The sequence below is a fragment of the Rhinoraja longicauda genome, chromosome 36, assembly GCF_053455715.1.
Source record: "Rhinoraja longicauda isolate Sanriku21f chromosome 36, sRhiLon1.1, whole genome shotgun sequence".
In the NCBI taxonomy this organism is placed as follows: domain Eukaryota; kingdom Metazoa; phylum Chordata; class Chondrichthyes; order Rajiformes; family Arhynchobatidae; genus Rhinoraja; species Rhinoraja longicauda.
In genome coordinates this window covers 6,588,954-6,613,303 of record NC_135988.1, presented here as the reverse complement: position 1 = coordinate 6,613,303, position 24,350 = coordinate 6,588,954, and the positions used below count along the sequence as shown (strand labels likewise).

General features: G+C 45.8%; 1 protein-coding gene across 1 annotated transcript in view; it reads right to left on the bottom strand.

Moving 5' to 3' along the window:
* Positions 1-15,581, bottom strand: part of LOC144610270 (scavenger receptor cysteine-rich domain-containing protein DMBT1-like) — a 30,678-nt gene extending 15,097 nt beyond the window's left edge. Inside the window, exons 1-4 of the mRNA XM_078428861.1 lie at positions 15,506-15,581; positions 9,278-9,310; positions 7,838-8,152; positions 1,578-1,802 (exon numbers count right to left, since the gene is read on the bottom strand). Coding sequence (XP_078284987.1) covers positions 1,578-1,802; positions 7,838-8,152; positions 9,278-9,310; positions 15,506-15,581 — 649 coding nt within the window. The remainder of the gene's footprint in view (positions 1-1,577; positions 1,803-7,837; positions 8,153-9,277; positions 9,311-15,505) is intronic.
* Positions 15,582-24,350: the final 8,769 nt, after the last annotated feature.

Here is a 24,350-nt window from a genome sequence, read left to right as displayed (position 1 = left end):
TCCATTTTGCACGGATTAAATTTCCCTCTTCTCGTTTCGGCAAATAGTTGATATTTCCCCTTGCTAATCCTTTCCTTTACTAAATGCCACAATATTAAAATTCATCATGCGTACTGTTTTCACTGAAAAAATACCAGATTCCATCCTGTCCGCCACCTCTCAGGCCTATTATATTTGTTCATTTTTCCATCTGTCTACGTTTCCAATTTTGGATTGGACGAGGTAGAGGGCAGATGTGGGGATGAAACCCATTATGACTTTGTGTCTTTCTACCTTAAAGCAATTCCTTTACCATGTTCCATTTTCCCGTTAGTTACTTCGCTCCTGACTCCTGTCAGGTTCGCATCCCCACGGCACACTGGTTTAAACCTTCGTTATGGACACAAATACATTATTCTGGTTCCCCATCCTATCCTCCCGGTAACTCTTAGGACCTCATTGTTTCAAGAACCGTCATAGTCTTATTCATCCAGTTCGGTATTTTGTCTCCATACTGTTATCTAGCCTTGCTTCATCTTGGCGTGATATGGTCTCTGATGGCAGACGGATGTTCTTCACTCTCAGAGTGATCAAGATGTGATTTCCTTGTACATTATTGTAAATGCTAATGGGAAGTAATCGTTCTAATGCACTAATTGGTTCCACATTTATAAAAGGATCATATGACCAAAAATTCATTCCTGACAAAAAAATTAAATCATAGGATAAATATACATTTAATCGTCATGCATTCTTCTGACGTTTCTTTCTATCTGTCGTACTGGCAGTTGCATCGTCTTCTATAACACCCACCCCCATTCATCCGCACCACCACCCCACCGCGAGGAGTGCATGGATCCTTCCTTGTAGGTTTCTACGTTTAATCCTTTACATCTAAATTGTCCATGGTTTTCCTTCCTGCAGCTAACTGTCGTTCCACCCAAAATGCACTAAGATTTTAGTGAAGAAGTAAATTTGTTTCTAAATAATTCTAATTATTTTACTCCAGGGTAATTTTTGATTAGGATTCGTTCGACGATTGCTCTTGCATCGCTTGGATATCACCTACTCAAGATACTCTTCATTTACCCCTTCTGAACTCCACATTGTAAACCAGGCCCCAAAGCAGAAACGTCCGCATCGCGGGCTGGAAACTGGAAGTGTCCTGAGCTAATTCTGCTACCACCATCGTCTATTGTACAAGTGAGGCTCCCACTGATCGTCGCCGGAAGCTTGCGTCCTTTTCAGGACGGACGATGATAGTGATGTAACAATTGAATGATGGACACGGAGAATAAATTTGTAAACCTTCAATAATGTTGGACTAAAGGAAAAGTTTCAAATAATTTTAGCCAGTTAAAACGTTTGTCATATCACATCAAATTCGTGTGGTGCTCAATTATATTCCAGCATTTTATAACCCTTTGATAAAAGTAAATGGCGAGATATCATCCTATCTTCCAAATACAATGAGTGTTTATTAATAAGTAGTTTCTAAAGCTGACACTCACCAGAACAGATCACATTGACATCGCTCGTGTGGTTGCAATGAAGAGTTCCTGAAGAACGCGGACAGTCCCATAGGATTGTCTCATTACCCTTGCATTCAAATACATCGTTGCGTACAAGGCCAGTTCCCTTTCCAAAATAAGCCCCTCTCGGAACAGACACGGCGACTCCACAATGAAGCTGACTGCACACCACATCGGCATTATCCATATCCCAGTCCAGGTCACACACGGTTTCCCAGGTTCCACCATACTGCACTTCCAGTCTTCCCGAGCATTGGTCGTCTTTGGGTACCAATCTTGGCATTCTGTGATCTGAGAAAAATATAAAACATAGTTATGAAAGCCACAATTATGAAGACAATTTACAAACACATCTCCTGGAGTTCACCACAAATCTAACGATCAGCGAGAACTTGTCCGGTCCCTTACTTATGGTATATGTGCTCCCCCGTCTCCTCCTTCCTCTACTATGATGCATTAAAATGCTGCGTACTATATTGGACTACTGCAACAGCCTCCTCTATGGCGCACCTTCAAAAATCATCAGTAAACTTCAATACATTCAAAACTCCGCTGCCCGTCTACTCACCCACACCCCGATCCGTGACCATATCACCCCCGTCCTTTACAAACTCCACTGGCTCCCCATCCCCCAGAGAATCCAGTACAAAATCCTCCTCATGACCTACAAAGCCCTCCATAACCTGGCCCCATCCTACCTGACCGACCTCCTCCACAGGCACACTCCCACCTGCACCCTCCGCTCTGCTGCTGCCAATCTCCTATCCCCCCACATCCGGACCAAACTCAGATCCTGGGGGGACAGGGCTTTCTCCATCGCTGCTCCCACCCTATGGAACTCACTACCTCAAACCGTCAGAGACTCCTCCACACTCACCACATTCAAAACATCACTGAAGTCTCACCTGTTCAGTACTGCCTTCAACCACTGAAGGTCACCCCACCTTCTGTCTCCTTTCTCTGTTCGTTTACTTATTTATCTATTTATTTACTTCCCTATGTTCTCTAAATCCCCGTAAAGCGTCTTTGACTATATGAAAAGCGCTATATAAATGTAATGTATTATTATTATTATTATTATTATTATTATTATTATTATATCTTCTTCGTTGCACTATATATTGTACTTGAGTATGGCTAGATTACCTACTGCACATATGTGTTGTGTATCTGATCTGGTCACAGCATGCAAAACAAAGCGTTTCACTCTACCTCAGTAACGTGACAATGATTAACCTAAACCTGATTCTATAAGTCGAATATAATTATTATTTATGCAACATTCCCTCCTGAAGAACTTGACAAATTCCACAAGCAAGACTGCGCTAACAGATCCAGTGTAGCTGTCTGCTCCTGTCCCATCAAACTAATCTCTAAGTACAAACTGTTGAAAAAAAGAACTGTAGTTGCTAGTTTATCCCAAAGATAGACACAATGTGCTGGCGTAACTCAGTGGGTCAGGCATCATCTCTGCAGAAAAAAAGGAAGGGTGGCGTATCAGGTTGGTACTGACGAAGGGTTCCAACCCGAAACGTTACATATCCTTCTTCTTCGGAGAAGCTGCTGGACACACTGTGTGATAGAGTCATAGAGTGATACAATGTGGAAACAGGCCCTTCGGTCCAACTTTCCCACACCGGCCAGCAATGTCCCGGCTACACTAGTCCCACCTGCCTGCGTTTTGTCCATAACCCTCCAATCCTGTCCTATCCATGCACCTGTCTAACTGTTTCTTAAACGATGGGATAGTCCCAGCTTCAACTACCTCCTCTGGAAGCTTGGTCCATACACCCACCACCCATTGTGTGAAAAAGTTACCACTCAGATTCCTATTAAATCTTTTCCCCTTCACCTTGAACCTATGTCCTATGGTCCTCGATTCCCCTACTCTGGGCAAGAGACTCTGTGCACCTACTCAACCAATTCCTCTCATGATTTTGTACACCTCTATAAGATCTCCCTCCCCTCATCCTCCTGCACTCCATGGAATTGAGACCCAGCCTGCTCAACCACTCCCTATAGCTCACCCTCTAGTCCTGGCAACATCCTCGTAAATCTTTTCTGAACCCTTTCAAGCTTGACAATATCTTTCCTATAACATGGTGCCCAGAACTGAACACAATATTCTAAATGCGGTCTCGCCAATGTCTTATACAGCTACAACATGACATCCTGCACTTTCTGTCTATCTTTCATCTCAAGGTACCTCGATTATATCTTATCAACCGTTGGCCCGTTCAACGTCGCCTGCCCGCTCAAACCTGCCTCCCCCGAAAATGTGCAGCACAGGTCTCTGCGGGTTGATTTTGTCCCCTGAGCTGGGGCTCTGAAACTCCAGCCCGACCAGAGCTGAGTGAACCATGAGACCGTCAGTTCGAGGAGAAGAATTAGGCCATTCGACCCATCGTCTATTCCACCATTCAATCGTGGCTGATCTATCTTTCCCTCTCAACCCCATTCTCCTGCTTTCTCCTCATAACCCCTGACACCCTTATTAAACAAGAATCTGTCAATCTCCGCCTTACAAACCTCCATTGACTTGACATCCACAGCCGTCTGTAGCAATGAATTCTACAGATTCATTACTCTGTGACGAAAGAACTTCTTCCTCTTCCCTTTCCAAAGTTACGTCCCTTTATTCTGAGGCTATGGCCTCTGGTCCTAGACTCTCCCATGAGCGGAAACCCTCCCCATATTCACTCTAACCAGGCCTTTACTATTTGGTAAGTTTCAATGAGGGCCCCTTCAACTGAATTCCGGTGAGTACAGGCCCAGTGCCTTAAAACTCATCAAATGTTAACCCTATAATCCTTGGAATCATTCTTGGAAACCTCCTCGGGACCTTCCCCAATGCCATCACATCCGTTCCCATTGCCCACTTCCGCGGCTGACCTCGACCCCCCCCCCCCCACCCCTTCTGCAAAGGCCTCTGTTGATCCGGAAAAATGATAATCTAGAAAGGCTCTGGAAAAAAAGGGTGCTGGAAAATCGGTGGTGAACCTTTCTTTTCACCCAGTTCGGTACCCACCGGTATGAACATTGAATTCCTTAATTTCAAGATATTCCCGCCCAATCGCCCTTTTTCCTTTGCCCCCACCCGTCACCCGTGGCCACACATCTCGAACCACATCTCTCACCACCATAGTCACCTTGATCCTTCTCCTGCCTCGATATACATTTTCTGACCCTGTCGCATCCTTTACTTTTAATGCTGACCTTTCTCTTCGCGTTTGTCCAACTACACCTCAGTCCCTCCAGTTTTATATTTTACACGCCTTGTCTTTCTCTTATCTGGCAATCTTATGTCTTCTTTTCATTTCTAAGCTTTTTTTATTTATTTAATCAATTTGGCGATTGTTGTCGGGAATGTTGAGGACTATAAGGAGGATGAGAAGGTTATAATTTGGTTAATCCTCGAGCTCACACACTGGGCAACAAATGTAGTCAGAATAGCAAAGCTGAAACATTCTGCTGAAGAGCAGGATTTCCTATTTATTGGTGGGGAGGATAGTCCTTCCTAGTTCTGTCTAGGTTCTTATCTGTTGCATTCTTGTGATTACAGCTGCTCTTCGTCACCTGTGTTGAGCAGCCAAGTCTCCAGAAAGTAAACGAAAGACTCCATCTCGCGAGTATAATCTTGACATTTATGGTATCTACTAATTAGATATATGGGAGGGAGATTTCTAAACAACTGGAAACGTAAGATTAAAGTTAACTTTGGGGAAAGACAAAGATGAAATGTGAGAGACATTGATTAATGGTGGTTACTTTCAAAACTGCAAGTGACCATTGTGTCATTCGGGTATAAGGTCGTGCAGTTACTTTGGCGTGTTGAAGCAGTTGGGCTTGCTCTCACTGTTTCGCAATGTACATCGCAAAGGCTTTTTAATAAACCGACTTGTTCGATAGACTCACCACTGATCAATGAACTATTTTATTTTGAGTCTGTGCCTGTATGAGTAAAGGTGGGCACTAAATGCTGGAGTAACTCAGCGGGTCAGGCAGCATCTCGGTAGAGAAGGAATGGGTGATGTTTCGGGTCCAGACCCTTCTTCAGTCGAAACGTCACCCATTCCTTCTCTCCAGAGCTGCTGATAAACCCGCTGAGTTACTCCAGCATTATGTGTCTATCTTCGATTTTAACCAGCATCTGCAAGTTTTTTTCCCTACATCTGTACGAGTGAAGTCAGATAGAGGGTGTGGGTAAAGTGCTAAATTCCCTTCGACACCAATCAAGCGCCCTCCCTTTTTCACCTATCACATGCCAAGATTTGCACCACTCTCATCTCTATGTTCTGGCTCTCGCATCTGGCTTTACATAATATGATTTATTCCAAATATTCAGAGAAGACCTCGGCCGCTGCACGGCGAGAGAGGTGTTCAGGGATTTAAGAGCAAGATGCGAAACCCCTTTCACACAGTGGTTTACCAACGATCTAGAAACATAGAAAATAGGTGCAGGAGGAGGCCATTCGGTCCTTCGAGACAGCTCCGCCATTCATTGCTCGTCCACGATCAATAACCCGTGCCTGCCTTCTCCCCACATCCCTTGATTCCACTAGCCCCGGAGCTCTATCTAACTCTCTCTTAAATCCATCCAGTGATTTGGCTTCCACTGCCCTCTGTGGCAGGGAATTCCACAAATGCTTAACTCTCTCTGTGAAAATGTTCCTTCTCACTTCAGTTTTAAATGGCCTCCCCTTTATTCTAAGACTGTGGCCCCTGGTTCTGTACTCGCCCAACATTGGGAACATTTTTCCTGTATCTAGCTTCTCCAGTCCTTTCATAATGTTATATGTTTCTATAAGATCCCCTCTCTTCCTTCTAAACTACAGTGAATACAAGCCTAGTGTTTTCAATCTTTCCTCATATCCCGCCATCCCAGGGATTTTCATCGTCCTGTCACGTAGCTCCCAATTATATTTCTATTGTCTAAAAGGCAGCACTCGGGAAAGATGAGCAAGGCTTTCGTGGGTCAGCTCTGATGGGTCAACTCAAGGACTAAAATATTAATTTGGCTGGCAACATAATCATCCCTCCAGCACACCATAGGTTCATTCTCTCCATGACCGTGACTGCTCACTGCTCCACAACAACCTGAACGTTGCACTTACTCTGCTAGGCTGCTGAAAGCACAGACCTTGCCGACGCAGAAAGACAGAATAATTGTTTCAGCGCCGCCCGCAGATCCCCGCTCAGTCACATACCACCTGGGCAAGTAAAACCTTCATAGGACAGACGAGGACCGACCGCGAAAATAGATATTAAAATCTGGAGTAACTCAGCGGGACGGGCAGCATCTCCGGAGAGAAGGAATGGGTGACGTTTCAGGTCGAGACCCTTCTTCAAATTCGATGCTTTCTCATCGCTCTGCATCTTTCCAAGAAATCTATAACTAAACCAGACTGCCAACTGCCATGCACTCCACCACACAGGCAGTTAAGTGATGGGAAAATTATGTTGATCATCCAGCGGTGCTGGTGAGAACCGTGCCTTACATATCCATGCGTAATCCGACCCTCTGTGACCCTCACCCAGTGCCAGGTCCCCATATCTGAACGCACTGCAGATGCTGTGAATCTGATTGTAAACCAGGAAGCGCGGGCATTATTCATCAAGTCGGACAGCACCCGCAGTGAGAAGCAGCGTCGCTCATTTATGTCAGAGACCTGGTGCTGCGTCCTGCAACTGCGGATGAACGCAAAGTTTGCAGAGAAGTTGAGCAATGGAACGCGTTAACACTGCCATTCTCCCCACTGATGCTGCCTGGCCGGTTGCTATGTAACTATGGAGATATTAGGGACGGCAGATGCTGAAAGCCGGCGCATGGAAACATCATTTCATAATTCGTGGAGATCTCTACCTAAAACCAAACTAATCACTGCCATTCAAGTGGGTGGAAGGCCACTACAACACACCGGCAGTTCGTGCTGCGAGGCTGTTGTTGATCATCCCGAGATGCTGGGAAAAAAACACGGGGTCTGACGGCATCTGTAGGGGAGAGGAACCGGCCGAGCTCCTGCAACAGGTCTGAGAGTCTCAACATGATCCTCTCCCCACGCCATTCCCCGAAAGTTGCTGCTGAAACGCCCGAGTTTCTGGCCCTGTAATTGTACCGATCCAGAATATTTAATGTTCCGAATTATAGATGGTTAATTCAAATGCGAGTGGGAACCGTAACAGAATCGCACCGGAATAATACTCAAAAAACTGGATTTAATTTCAAATTACTCGCAAGGGGCCGTCAGTCCGGATACACCCCAGTCCCCGGGCAACCCGGAGTTATCACAGCGGCGGGAACCAAGGTATAAAAGACTGATTTTTACCTTCACAGATGACGCCGGCATCGTTGGAGTGTGAATAGGGATAGTCCGTCCATGGGTCTGACTTACACTCCCGTAGAGCGGCCTCGCGCCCGCTGCACAGAACATCCAACGTCACAATGGGTCCTGACCCCTGTCCAAAGTGAGCTCCGCGCGGGGCTCCCACCTCGGCGCCGCAGCCTATCTCCCGACACACCACAGCCGCGTCCGGCAGGTCCCAGCCGGAAGCATACACTGTCATCCAGATCCCCTTGTAGTGAACCTCCACTCTCCCGGCGCAGGGACTGTTCCCGTTCACCAGCCTCAACCTCACGCTTTCTGAAAACAAACATCAGAACAGTTAAGAACCAACGTTAGTGCCGCTTTGCTCCGCGCACCGCGCCCCCCTAGCTCCAGCCATTCAAACTCCACATGTCCCAGAGAATGACCAACGGGAGCACCCGGCTTTGGCAGACTCTGAATGAACTGTCACAGTGTGAAAAAAATTGCCAGTAGGTTGGTAAACGTCCGGAGAACCGGGGTCACCCAGGCCTTCCCGGGTAGAAGGCAGCGCCTTAGACACTCCGGACAGCCTTGTGCTCGTTTCCATCAGAGAATGCATTCTGTCTCTGATAAACTATCATTAATAATGATAATCTCTTTAGAATGGAAGTACACGGGACCCCCAGAGTTGGGCTGGTCTGTGTCTGACGAAAACTACTGTGTTGAGTGGATGCAATTTCACGTTTAACTCTTGACAAATATCTAAATGGGAGGTGAAATATGCCGATCTCAGCAAAATCATCCAAACACATGAACTGCTTCGACTGCACTGGTGGTTAAGCGAGGGCTCAAACAATATTCGTGAAGTTACGGATACAAAGTGCTGGAGTCACTCGGCGGGTCAGGCAGCGAGGACACAACGTGCTAGAGTTAATCAGCGGACACCTCTCCATGTTCTCCTGGGATGTTGCCTGTTCCACCGAAATACTCCAGTACTGTGTATTGGTTTTGTAAACCATCACCCACCTCCAGTTTAAATTCCATTTGGAATATTTTGCAGGACCAAGAACCACCTGCAGTTCCTTGCGTCTCCAAGGTCAACTACAGGCCCGTTGCGATTCTCGGGGGAGCGGCTGATGAGCTGCTCGGGTCAGTGCCCCGCTGTACTCAAAGCTCATGTGACGGGCAGTGGAAGCCAACAGTGGTGGGAGATGTGCAGGTATTCCTGGAATTGGACCAGAACGGTAGCGGCATCTGGACTGGGTCCCCAGCGCTCAAACGTGGGATGAGAAGTGGGAACACGCTTGGAAAGAGGAACAATGTCAGCAGGGTCGATTTCCCACAATGCGTGTTCCAAGAACCTTACTGATCATCAGTCCGCCTATCGCCGCAGAGGTGAAATAAAAATCTTCCGCGACAATCAATCTCACGCTAAAACCAGTGAAAATTAAGCGGAATTACCTGTAGGGTCAGCCTGACAATCCACAAGGCGGCCTGGAATGAGAAGTAAAGAATTAGATTTGGCAGCCTGTGTGACGGGTGGAGTGATGGGTTTGGGAAGCGGGGACGATGCAGGTCTCTTGGCCCACGGTGACCGCCCTATCGCCCATTGTGACCGATCTAGTTCGGGCAACTTCACTGCCCATTTTACGTAGCCCTGGAAAAACTTTACAATGCCAGTCTAACTATTAATTCTGACGGGAAGGAGCATTCTGCGATTAATAGTGAACGACCCCGCCCCCCTCCTCCCCTTCACCCTCCCCCCTCCCCCCTCCCCCTCCAGCCCCACTTTGTTCCCCTACAAGTAAAACATGACAATGTTCCGTTTTTGGTACACATGATAATCAAACACTCTTGACTTCTGACTTCTGAACGCTTCTGTTTGTCGCGTTCGTGCTATCGCTAGTTAAGATTCTGATTTCAATTTTAATTTCCACGGGCGATACAGAGAGAACTGATCCGTGTGTCAGACGAGTAGGAAAACAACTGCAGATGCTGGGACAAATCGAAGGTATCACAAAATGGTGCAGTAATTCAGTCTGCAGAAGGGTCTCGACCCGAAACGTTACCCATTCCTTCTCTCCAGAGATGCTGCCTGACCCGCCGAGTTACTCCAGCATTTTGTGATACCTTCGTGTGTCAGACTAATTCAACTCAACTCCCTACGTACTGCTAGTCGTTGTTTCTTGCTCATACAGCCATCTACCCTGATATTCTCTCCGTTAGATCTGCAAGCATACTACTATTTAGGTCTACAAGCTGCCAAGTGTAAAAGCAAAGCTCCCATTCTTAACTTCCAGGGACATAAAGAGGGCCATTCGGCCCATCGTCTCCATACCGAGCCTCAAACAGCAACGTTTCATGTATCCTCTCCATATTTCCTTTCACCCAGTCACGAAATATTTCTCACACATGCCCACCAACTCTTCTTTGAACCGTTTGGACCATTCCATTAAAGAATAATTTATCGGAGTCAATTAAACTACCTAGCAAGAAACCATTGGGATGCGCGAGGAAACCGGAGCATCCGGGATACCGCGCAACCATAGGGAGGACATGTAGATTTAACGCAGACATCATCGGGATGTAGGATTGAACCGAGCTCTCTGAAACTGGGTGTGTGCCACTGTAATATAATTGAATAGAGGACACTGACAGCGTGCTTCTTTCAACCAGCAGAGCCATTGCCCGCTGCATCACAGATAGAGTTCAATGCCAACACGCGTGGTGTCAGTATCGATTTTGCAAGATTTCATTGGGACTGCGTAGCCCCCTCCGAGCGTCCGAGATTCCAAAATCAAGTGTTCATTGCCAACGCTAAAGTTTCTCTCGTGTGCGTGAGTGAAAATATCTTCGGGGAATTGATGAGAATGGAGGGAAATTAAAATGGGACTAATTATGCAATTGGGTGTTTGCCGCTCGCCTTAGACTCGGGGGGCAGAAAGGGCTCTCTCAGTATTGTTTGTCACAATGCCTCTATAACTCTATTTCCCCGTACTGAACGTGAATGTGCTTAAGGCAAGGCAAGTTTATTTATATAGCACATTCCATAGCAATTGCAATGGCAATTCAAAGTGCTTTACACAGAGCAAATAAAATACAGAACAAGGAGAAAAGGTAGGAAAATACAAATAATAAGAGTAATAGGATAATAAATAATAGTTATAAGTAAGACTAATAGTGTAATGGGGGATCATGGCAGATGTATTGTGTAAATTACACCGGCTCCAACAATGGTCAATTCACGTGATGATAAATTAATGTAAAATAAATTACAGAATAAAAGTTTGTTTGATTTAGCCAGCACCCAATTTCTGCCGATGATTCAGAAATTATTTTTTTCTTGATTTGGTTTTCAGATGTACATAACTATTATCATATGTTTAAATCAAGCCAAAATTTTAAGTGTCCTATTTCTTTCGGCAAACACTTTGCACATTTGAGTCCGATTTCCCTGATAGCAAAACAACATTTCTGACCGACCTCTATAAGTACAATCTAATCGAGTCAACCTGACGTTAGCCATCAATTGAAAAGGCAGGAGATGGAGCAAGTGGGGACATGCGGAAGAATGTATTGACATTTAATTAAACTCTTCTGAATATTCTGCAGAAAACGTTGAATCTCGGCCAATCGATTTCGAAGGGAAGAAATTGTCATGCATTCCCTTTCAGGCAATGCGCGTTTGCTTTTAATGAAGTTTATCAAAAAAATGCAGGCCACAGCAGTGAACATTGCGAAACTATACGAGCGACTGAAAAGGGCACCGGGTAGCAGTTAATGAGGTGGAACAACAGCTGAAGATATTCCTGAATGTATTATTAAAGCAGTAAATGAGAGAAATATTCAAAAAAAAGAGGTAAATGTTTGAAGCACTCCACAGAGGAGTCGGCATCCGTGGAAAGAAAAACAGATGTGATTTGTTCTCTGCTTTTCTTTCCACAAATTCTGTCCACCGGTCCACGGTGTCCAAAGTGGATTCTTTGTCTTCATTCCTCAGAAGCTGCTGCCCCGCCGAAGGTTCTGTTTACATGTCCTATATCATTTAGCATTTAGCACGAGGGCGATGCAGGGGATAAAACACCAAGCCGTAACTTGATACGAAGGTCTGCACTGAGCGTTTAAACCGAATTCAGCCAGTGAAAATATTTAAAGAAAATCGCAACATCTCACCAACTGCGATGCTCCACATAAACTGGAATGGAATGCGCAAAAATGCCCCGAGAAAAAACGTGTTGCTGCTTATCACCGGTCACACGTCGGGCCAAACTGAAAACCTCACCTTGACATATAATGTCACACATTTCAATATCACTGACAGCAGATTAAGCACAACCGCCGTGTGAAAATGTCAGTGTCAATATCCATGGAAATTCAACAGTATTCATTCCATATCAGGATGAATCTTAATGATGTAAAATTCATAAAGCCTTTCCAACAACACGATACTAACTACATTTTACAAATGTGCTCATTTCACTACATCTCACAGCTGCTGTCTCACAGCGCCAAGTCCCCGGGTTCAATCCTGAATCCGGGCGCTGTCTGTGTGAAATTTGCATGTTCTTCCTGTGACCGCATGGATTTTCTACGGGTGCTCCGGTTTCCGTCTAAATTCCAAACACTTGCAGGTTTGTAAGTTAATTGGCTTCTGTAAATTGCACCTGGTGTGCAGGCCATAGAACTAATGGACGGGTGTTCAATGGTCGTTGTGGACTCGGTGGACTGAAGGGGCTGTTTCCACACTGTGTCTCCAAACAAAACTAAACGAAATTGTATAAACTAAAATAAATAAGTCTGACGAAGTGTTCCGACACAAAACGTCACCTATTCCTTTTCTCCAGAGATGCTTCCTGACCCGCAGAGTGACTCCAACATTTTGTGTCTAAACTAAATTAAATCTAAGCTGCATCTGATCCAGCGGCAGGAATTTGTGCGTCGGTTCAGTCACAACAGCTGCCGGTCCGATGCTATTCACCGTCACGGAGTTTAGACACTCCCGACACCGTTGTGCTCTTTTCCAAGAGAGTATGCATGCTATCTGTGATCAACTATGATTAATAATCTCTTTAGAATGGAAGTGTACTGGCCCCCAGAGTTGGGCTGGTCTGTGTCTGACGAAAACTGCTGTGTTGAGTGGATACAATTTCACGTTTAACTCTGACAAATATCTAAATGGGAGGTGAAATACGCTAATCTTAGCAAAATTATCCCAAAACATTAACTGTTCCGACTGCACTAGTGGCTAAACGAGGGCCCAAACAGTATTCGTGAAAACATAAATAATGAATCCTGGAAAGCATCAAGCCGTAACTTGTCACGAAAATCTGCACTGAACCTTTATCTGAATTGAGCAAGTGAAAAGAAATTTAAGCACAAATGGAACATCTCTCTCACTGCGATTCTCCACAAAAACGGAAATTAATACGCAAAAATCCCCAGAGAAAAATGTATTGCAGCTTATCGCCGGACACCTCTACGGCCCAACTGGAAACTCAATTTGATGTATAATGTCACACATTTAAAGATCAACAGCAACAAATTAAACGCCATCACTGCGTGTAAATGTCAGTGTCAATAGCCATCGAAGGGCGGCACGGTGGCACAGCGGTAGAGTTGCTGCCTTACAGCGCCAGGGACCCGGGTTCAATCCTGACTATTTGGCTTGAAATAAATGTAAATTGTCCCTGTAATTGTAAATTGTCCCTAGTGTGTGTGTGTAGGATAGCGTGTGTGTACGGGGATCGCTGGTCGGTGTCGACTCGGTGGGCCGAGCGCCCTGTTTCCGCGCCGCATTTCTAAACTAAACTGAATGTGAGTGTTTAAGATTAATGACAAAATGAATTTTAAACGTTGGCAGTGCTGATTCGACATCAGGATGTTTTTTTAAGGCTGTAAAATGTATAAAGCTTTTCCAACAAAATGATCCATTTGATGAATTTGCTCGGTTCACTGTCTGACATGATGTGTATAAAAAGCTGCAACTGATCAGTATCAGCGGCAAGAGTTTGTGCGCGGCTTCAGTCAGCAACAGCTGCAGCTTCGGGTGCTGTTCACCCTCACAGAGATTATACTCTCCGGACTCCGATGTGCTCTGTTCCAACAGTGACCGCCCTCCACCTCCGATAAATTCAGATTCATAATGTCTTGAGAATGGCAGCACACATGACCCGCGATTTATCTGGGCTGGTATGTGACTGAAGGATTGTCCAGTGCACGCAATTTCACGTTTAACTCTATTCGACAAAAAATCTAAATGGGAAGTTATATGTGTTAATCTTGGCAAAATTATCCCAACGAATGGACTGCCCCGGCACCCTTCAAGATTCCATTTCTACCTTTATAATTTTGAATTTAATTAGCTTACTTTCTTAGTCATTCAGCCCCAGTTGTTCTCATTACAAAAACACTCAAAAAGCCCTGATGTGGGCAGGTGGACATTTCACACGTGGAAGACATTTTTCATCCGTTTTGCAGATCACTATTTTATTACAACATTTAGAGATAAGGACTCAAAGTGCTGGAGTAACTGGGGCGGCACAGCGGTCGAGTTGCTGCCTTCCACCGCGGGGTTCGATCCTAACTCCGGACGCTGTCTGTACTGAGTTTGTACGTTCTCCCCGTGACCTGCGTGGGTTTTTCCAAGATCTTAGGTTTCCTCCAACACTCCAAAGACGTGCAGGTTTGTAGGTTCATTGGCTTGGTATAAAATTGTGAATTATTCCGGGTGTATGTGGGGTGGTGATCGCTGGTCGGCGTGGACTCGCCGGCCCGAATGGCCAGTTTCTGCGCTCTTCCACTAAACTGTTAAAAAAACTAAACTCAGCGGGTCAGGCAGCATCAGTTTGGGGAAGGTTGGACACTCGAAACGCCACCTAACCATGTTCACCAGAGATGCTGCCAGTCCCGCTGAGTTACTCCAGCACTGAGTCTTTTTTTTGTGGTAAATCAGCATTCGCAGTCCCTTGTGTCTCCATTTATAGTTAAATATTTCCTACTATCCACACTCCATTACCACAACGTTCATATAGCTATAAACTTACGGGAGAAGAAGAATAAATAGCACATCAAATGATAACCGGAAACTTTCAATAAACCCAATGAACTCACAGTTCCAAATATGCGATACCAACACAGTCAAGAAGAGCCACAGCATTTTCCCGGCGGACAATTACAGCGACAGCTTCATAACTTTAGCAGGACACACACTAGGACACAGACAGGTCTCTCCAGAACCTTCGGACACACTAACGTATCTGGGTGTTAATGCTTCGATAAATGTTTTTCACTGCATCCGATGTTTGTCTCCAAACAAGCGACAGGGTTTGACTGAAGTAAGGCGTGGACTCGTCTGCTCGATCGCACCAATGAGAAAGAACCCTCCATTTCAGAACCCAATGGATTTATCGGGCCCATCTTCTTTCTGCCGCCTTCTCTCCGAGAAACCTGACCACATTTTGAGTATTTGTGAGCGGTTTTGGTGCCCATATCTGAGGAGGGATGTGCGAGCACTCGAGAGGGTCCAGATGAGCATCTTGGACACTTGGACACATATATGGAGAGGAAATGTTTAGTAGGATTTAGGACAAACGTGGGCAAATGGGGGAGGGGGTGTGAAGCAAGGTGAGAGGGGAGGAGTGGGGTTGGAGCAAAGACGGGAGGCTCCACATGAGACTCTAACTGAGTCACCTAGCCGATGCCGTTCAGACTTGTGCCTCTTCGCCTCATAAGATGCCTTATAGCCGGTACATCTCAGATATACCATAGCCGGTACATCTCATTCTTTAGGGAACGTGGGTTCCCCTCTCCCATCATAGATGAGACCTTCACACGTCTCCACAGCACCCCCACATCTCCGCTCGCTCCTCCTCCCCCTGGTCACAACAGGATCAGAGTTCCCCCAAGTCTTTACCTTCCACCCCCTCATCGCTTCCCACCCAAATCTCACCCTCCCCAGGTACTTTCCCCTGCAACCGTAGGAGATGCAACACCTGTCCCTATACCCCCCCCCCCCCTCGACTCCGTCCAAGGACTCCAACTCTTTTCAGGTGAGGTCGAGGTACACTTGTACCTCCTTCAACCGCATCTACTGCATGCGCTGTTCTAGGTGTGGACACCTGTATATCGGCGAGACCAAGCGCAGGCTCTGCGATCTTTTCGCTGAACAACTCCGCTCAGTCCTTCTAAACCTATCAGATCTCCCAGTTGCCGAACACTTTAACCCCCCTCCCATTCCCACACTGACCTTTCTGTCCTGGGCCTCCACGATTGTCAATGTGAGGCCCAGGGCAAAATGGAGGAATAACACCTCATATTTCGCTAGGGCAGCTTACACCCCAGTGGTATGAATATTTACTTCTCTAACTTCAAGTAACCCTTGCTTTCCCTCTCTCTCCATATCCCCCTTCAAAGTTACCTAACCAGTCTGCCTCTCCTCCTTTACATGTTATCTCTGTTTGCTTTGTTGACGCCTTCTCCTTGCTAACAATGATCTATTCTACATTTTCTTTGATCCATTTCCCCTTTGTCTCATTTTCACAGCTTAGATTTGCTTATCTCTGTATCTCCCTCTCCCCTGACTCAATCTGAAGAAGGGTCTCGACCCGAAACATCACCCATTCCTTCTATCCAGAGATGCTGCCTGTCCCGCCGAGTTACTCCAGCATTTTGTGTCTATCTTCAATTTAAACCAGCATCTGCAGTTCCTTTCTACACTGACCATCTGGCTGTTCTTTTCATTGCCATTGTTCCACTACCAGGTACTTAAGCTCATTGCAAACAACTCAGCGCACCCAGCCCGCACCTACTCTCAGAAGCCACTTCCAAATATCACACAAAGCTAAACGGGGCAGCATCATCACTGGAGAGAAGGAATGGGGGACGTTTTGGGTCGAGACACTTCTTCAGACTGAAAAAGGGGATGTGAACCGTCAGCCATTCCTTCTCTCCAGAGGCGCTGCCTGCCCAGCTGCACCTTGTTTGGGACAGGCAAGCTGGGCCGCAGGGCCTGCTTCCATGTTGTGTGACTCTGAAACAACATGAGACACCCGAACTTTAGTTTAGTTTAGTGATACAGCACGAAAACAGGCCCTTCGGCCCACTGTTTCCGACCAGCGATCGCTGCACATTAAAACTATCCTACACATACTCGGGACAATTTAGACGTTTAACAATCAAATTTACCTACATACCTGTATATCTTTGGAATGTGGGAGGAAACCAATGATCTAGGAGGAAACCCACACGGTCACAGGGAGAATGTACAAACTCCGTACAGACAGCACCTGTAGTCGGGATTGAACCCGGGTCTCTGGTGCTACAAGCGCTGTAAGACAACAACTCTACCGCTGCGCCACCATGCCGCCCATTTTGTAGCGATGCTTTCATGAATGATTGTGACTATCTACCCTATCCATGCCACTCATAATTTTATATGCTTCTATCAATTCTCCCCTCAACCTTTGCTGGTTCGGAGAAGCAAATCCAAGTCTATCGTGTCGCTGAAACACTGACAACTATCAACCAAATAGTCCGCTCACCAGCTGGAGCGTGTTGTATTTTGTATATTAATTTATTACATTGTAACTGCTGTAATCATTATTAGCCATTTAAATTTAACAGCGTAGGCATTCTTTATACTTTAGTACATTGCAACTGTCTGTAACCTTGTTACATTTGGATGAAAGATAATGGTGGCGAGAGAAGGAAAGACATAGGCCTTGGGGTGATGGATGGATGTGAGGGATGGACTAGCAGGGAAATAAGGGTGGCGAAGTATGAAGGGATGTGAGCATTGAGATAAGGATATATTACTGAATGGGATTTAATGGTGGTGGGACAGACGGGTGACTGCAAAGAAATGAATGACTGAAGAAAGGAGTGTGGGTATGAGGTAATGTAAAGAAGATAAGGTTTGGAATAATCCTATAAACATAGACTGCCCGATGTACTAAGTGGGCAGTCAGGTGGTTGGCTTCCTGATTGTTCCAGCCGTTGTTTGCAAATAAAGGCTTTTAACTTCTTGAAGAATTCTCTGTGTCGCCTGTCTTAATTTCGAGGAGCAGGGAACCACAACAAAATTGGCGCTGCGAGCAGGGTCGGAAAGAGGCCGTTCAAGAATGGACAACAAGCTAAAGGCGCTTCCAAGACCTCCAGGGGCTCACCGGTTCAATAGGTAAAGGGTGGCCACCCGCAAAAAAGGTAGCCGGTTTTCCGCTTTATTTGGACTAACAGCCTGTTGAAAATGGAGGACCTCTGGTGACACAGGAGCACCCAGGCGGTCCAAAGACCTCTCCAATCCAACAGAACTTATCGTGAAATTATTCTAAAAAGGAGACCCGGAGGATTGCTCGAGAAGGCTGCGCAATGGGGTAAGTGGATAATAGTTGAGTAAGATTTTGTGTGTGATGTGAATAAGACCTTGTGGATACCGCCGTAAGAGGATAGGGGACTGAATAGACGAGGCGTCCTGTGGATACCACTCTAGTCAACTAGGGATCTGCATGGGCAATTTAAGATGTCCTGTGGATACCACTCTGGTTGGCTAGGGGTCTGTACAGGCAGGATAAGATGTCCTGTGGATACCGCTCTAGTTAACTAGGGATCTGCATGGGTAAGATAAGACATCCTGTGGATACCACTCTGGTTGGCTAGGGGTTTGTACGGGCAGGATCAGATGATCTGTGGATACCGCCCTAAGTGAGTAGGGGTCTGTTTTACGGGCAGAATAGGAATTGGAATAATTGGATAACATTTTTTTTAAAAAATTGCAAAATATTAAAGGAATATAGTAGAACTGTAGAAGATAGAAATAGCGTAATAGGTAGTATAGTGACCATAGAGACGGAACGGAGTGAGAACAAGGACTGCATTTAAACTGACTGTCCAAGTGCACTAAAATAAGACGAGTACAATGAATAAGATAACTGCAGTTGAACTATTAAGTAAGAAATACCCCGTATCCAAAGAGGATATTAAAATACACTCTGAAAAATGGGAAAAAAGGACGGAAAAATTGGTTACGAAATGGCCCAAGGAAGGCACGTTTAATATAAATATGTGTGATGAAATGGAAGTGTTAATTAAGAACTATAAGCCTAAAGATAAATCAGAAACAAGAGTAACGAAAAAGGAAAAAGAACTAGACGTGCTTAAATTGTTTATAATAGAAGGAGAAAGGCTGAGGAAAGCATACCAGGAAAGGAACACCACCCCAAACAAGGGTGAAAAACCCGAAAAACAGCATGAAAGTCAGGAGCATCAGGAGAAAAAATCAACTCTGCACCCCAGCCTAAGGGACCCTGGGTATCCCCCTCCCTATTCCGGCCAGGACGGAATAAAGCAGTGTCCTTTGCTGAAGGGAACAGTGGAGATAGAAGGAGAAGTTACAACTTGCAACGATGAGCAAGACATAAAGGGATATAGACAGAGAAGTGGGCAGCGAGAGAAGGAAAGGATGAAGCAAAAAGTACCGGAACTAGAAGCAGACATCAGAAGGCTGCAGGACCTCAGGGACCTCAGGGACAGAAAGATTTATGAGACCCGTCAGGCAGCAAATGAGGAGTATGAGGGAGAGAGCAACGCACAATCACAGGCGAGTAATCAGCAGGCATCAGAGAGAGGGCAAAGATGTGAGAATGAAGCAGAATTAGAAAGTGATGGGGAAAGAACAAGGGAGCGGAGAAGGGAAATAGAGGCATCCATGAAGCTCTTAGAGATAGAGATAAGGGGGTTGGAAAAAACTGTAGTGGGAGAAAGAAATGAAAGCCAGGTGTACGCCCAGGAAGGAATGAGGTGGGAAAGCATACAGGTAGAACCACACCAGGGGATGGCAAGCGGGAGACAGGAGCTGAGGGATGGAATGATGCCGTTACTTTTGAAAAAGGCAGGACAAACCCAGTATATTCCTTGGGCGACCCGAGACGTAGAAGGGCTGAAAAATGCCTTGTCCAACATATATGACGGGGTAGGAAAATGGATAAGAGCCTTTTAGGAGGAAACTACAGGACAGTTATTGGCTATGGGAGATTTGAAGGCACTACTGGTGAAAGTGATAGGAACCACGAAACTAGCAGAACTATTTGAAATGGCAGGGGTAAAAAACGCAAATGACCCGATGATTGATGGCCAGCCATTTAACATCGTCAGACGGAGGGTATGGCAGGCCCTCAGAGACTGTTACCCGCTCAAGGTGGACCCAAAGACATTGAGGGGAGACCCGCTGGGGGACACGGAGAACCCAGCAGCTTATCTGGAGGATCAACGGAAAAAGTGGAGACTTGAAACCGAACAACAAATAGACGGTAGTGAGTTAATGACCACTTTGTTTTGGACCGCTGTGGTGGATGCCATGCCCACTCAGGTTAAGTCCAGACTGCAGGAAGTGGTGGGATTGACAACCATGCCCCACTCCCAGTTCAGGGACCACCTGGTTCATGCAGTCGACAAATATCGTAAAGATAGACAAAGACTGGTGGACCAGCAAGAAGAGGTGCAGAGAAAATTGATGCAAATGCAACTAGAAAAACTGAAAAAGAAAGAACGTGAAAAGGGAAATAAAATGCTGGCAGTAACAACAGACCTGGCTGAAACAGCAGAAATGAACAATGCACCGATGCATAGTGGGTCCTATGACAGAGCCAGACGGGGGCCGGAGAATCCCATGCCAATAATAAATGTCTTTGGGGGAACGTTTCCTCAAATGCTCTATCAAGGACAAAATAAATCAGAAAATCAGCCCCGACAGGACTGGGGCCCCCAAGAAGGGACACAAGGGAGGGGACGAGGAAGGCCAGTAAGTAGATGGATAGTTGATAAAACATGTTGGGGGTGTAAGCAGGTAGGGCACCTGACGAGGGACTGCCCACACCGTCCATGGCCCGGTCCATACGAACAGGAACCCACAGGGGGTGAGCAGTGTTTTAACCCAGGGTCGGCCCCAACAGGCCCGACAGGAGGCCCAACTGGACTTGTGAACCCCTGTGCTAGATATTAGGCGTGCCCAGAGAACCCGGGTGGGAAGGGACTTTACCCAATGATAACGCGAGAGGCAGAAGAAGAATCCATGGTTCAGGTAATTTTGGGTGGGCAGTTAACACCTATGATGATAGATACTGGAGCTACATATACTTGTGTGCTACCGCAGTATGCCTCCCACCTTCCCAAGTCAGGAAAATTTGTTAAAACTGCACGGTTCTCGGGAAGAACACAGTTAACACGATGCACAACCCCATAAGATGTAAGTTTGAAAATGAGCAATATGGAAATAGTATTATCGATATTGGTGTCTGAAGGAACCCCTAGTAATCTGCTAGGCAGGGATGCCTTGTTGGAACTAGAATTAAAATTGAAATGTACCAAAGATGGTCTGAGCGTGGGAAGATGGAATGCCCAATTGTTCATGCGGGAAGCTAGAAAAGCTCATGTATTTTGGATAGGAGATATAGAAGATCAAATTTGGAAAACGTGGAACAGGTGGAAAGAGGGAGTGATGACCATATTACCTGAACCAACCCCGCCCAAAACTGAGCTACATTGTACGGTACGTATTGACGAGACCCAGGACATAGAGCAGGAAAGGTTGTGGCGCCTGGCAACATGCGGCCAGCATCACCGAAGGGCAGAAACCATAATAGTTGGAAAACAAGGGGCAGCCTTGCAAATTAAATGGAACACCTTTTTTGAAAAATTGTATAGGGTGCCAGGAGCTGCACCCCATGTGACATTACTAGTAAATAAGGGATATCAGTCCAGGGACATGGGGCCCCTCATGAAACAAGTGGACACTATTGTTAACTGGGAAAAGATTACACCGAAGGTATGGAAATCCGAGGACGATAATTATATCAAGATAGTGGTGAGCATAGATATGGTGGGAACAACAAAAGAGTTTGAAGTTAGTCCCCAGCAACATCTCCTTTTATTAAAGAAGGGAGAAAGTCAGACGAAGGAGGACAAGTTGAACAGACTGCCTCCTGGCTTATGGTCACAACATGATACAGATGTCGGAAAAGGAAATCCGCAAACCCAGTAGAAATAGAACTAAAGCAGGAGGCAATTCAGCCAAGGAGACCGCAATACCCCTTGAAGCCAGAAGCAGAGGAAGGCATAGCACTAACTATACAGGGCCTGTTGGAGGCAGGAGTACTCGTCAAAACAAAGAGTCCCTGTAACACCCCGCTATTACCAGTTTTAAAAGCAGACAAGTCAAGGTGGAGATTAGTACATGATCTACGAGCAGTCAATAAGGTAATGAGAGATTGGCCAGCGGTGGTTCCAAACCCACACACACTGCTGACTAACATTCCACAGGAGGCAACATGCTTTTCAGTGATTGATCTTTGTTCAGCAATCTTTAGTGTGCCGTTAGCGGAAAGATGTCGGTATTTGTTTGCGTTTACTTATAGGGGCATTCAATATACCTATACTAGGATGCCGCAGGGTTTTAAACACTCACCTCATGTTTTCAATCAGGTACTGAAGGCAGATTTGGTAGGTATATCCTTAGACAGTACTTTAATAAAGTATGTGGATGATTTGTTGGTCTGCTCCGAAAGTGAGGAGCGATTCGAGCAAGACACCCTGACTCTTTTGGAAAGGCTGGCTTACGGAGCCCATAACGTGTCCAGGAAGAAGTTGCCGTTTTGTAAGCAACAGGTGGAATATTTAGGACGGTTGATCTCCAAAGGAGTAAAGGCTATAGCACCAGATCAAATTGAAGCAATAATTAAAACTCCCAAGCCTCAGACAGTAAAGCAGATGATGACATTTTGGGGAATGGTGGGATACAGCTCAGGTTGGATTGGAGAATATGCTGAAATTGTGATCCCATTAAGAAAAATACTGAAGGAAGCAGGACATGCAAGTTTGAAAAGTGTCTTACAATGGAATGATGAGGCAGAGACAGCTTTTAACACCATTAAGCAGGAGCTACAGTCAGCCCCAGCACTTGCCCTGCCAAATTATGAGAGATTCTTTCATCTGTATGTTTCCAACAGACAGGAGGGCTACACTGCAGCAGTACTGACGCAGGAAACAGGCATTGGTAAAGCTATGCAGCCTGTAGCTTACTTCAGTACAAGATTGGATGAGGTGGTGCAGGGTTACCCACCCTGCTATCAGGGACTGTCTGCGTTGCACTACGCGTACAATAAAGCCTCGTCTGTAACCATGGGCTATCCTGTGATTATATATACACACCACAAGGTAGTGGAACTGTTGGAAAAAGGAAAGTTTGTGTTGACACCAGCTAGAATAGTAGCGTTTCAAATACTGTTGACATTTCCAGACATTACTATACAGAGATGCACCACAAGTAACATAGCTGATTATGTTCCACTTGATCACGAGGGAGAACCCCACGATTGCATAGACAAAACGATGGTCTTTTCTAAGTTGAGGGCGGACTTACAATCAGAACCACTGAATGATGAGGACAAGAAAGTTTTGTTTGTAGATGGTTCATGTTATAGGGATCATGAGGGCAATCATGCAGGATTTGCAGTGGTACAGCAGGACCAATCAGGTTTTCAAACAATCAAATTGGAAGCTTGCCCACAACCTTGGTCAGCCCAGTTGGCAGAGATTAAGGCTCGAACAGCAGCATGTGAAATGATGGAAGGTATGAAAGTTGACATTTACACAGATTCAGCATATGCACATGGGGTCTATCATCTGTTTGGTGGCAGTATGGAAGCAGCGAGGCTTCAAGGAAAGCAATGGGGATCCTATACAGCATTTTCCGCAAATTTCAGACCGAATACAGGCACTGACTAAACCTAGGGCACTAGCTGTTGTTAAATGCCAGGCACACAAGAAGGGAAACGACATGATAACGAAGGGCAATCATGCCGCAGATGAAGCAGCCAGAAAAGCGTCTGGATGCCAATCAGCCATTATCGCCCCTCGGGTAAATTTAGACCTGGAACCCACACAGGAGGATATAGTCGAAATGCATGGTAGGGCTACTCTAGCTGAACAAACAATGTGGAGACAGAGTGGAGCCAAGCAGAATGCAGAGGGCGTGTGGACTACTGAAGAAGGTTTGCTGGTAGCACCCACACCTCTGCTGACCATTCTCATCTCAGAAGCGCATGGGTTAAACCATTGTGCAAGGGGGAGGTGATAAGGAAAATAAAGAAGGATGGGTTTTGGCACCCTATCTACAGGCTGCAGTAGATCACATTCTGTCACAGTGTGAGATATGTGCTCAAAACAATGTTAGAAAGGGAATAATAACACCTATAGGTCATATACCTGTGCCTGAAGGACCATTTAGACACTTGGTGATCAAGTATGTGGACATGCTGAAAACGGTAAGAGGGAAAAGATACATGCTGGTAATAATTGATAGATTTAGCAGATGGGTGGAGGCGGTACCATCTAAAGACTTGGGTGCGGGAACTGTAGTCAAGTTTCTGACAAATGAGGTCATCCCACAATTCGGCACACTAACCGAAATCAGCTCCGACAATGGAGCGGCTTTTATCTAAAAAGCTGTTAAGTTGGTGTTACAAGCCCTAAGAGTGAAACAAAG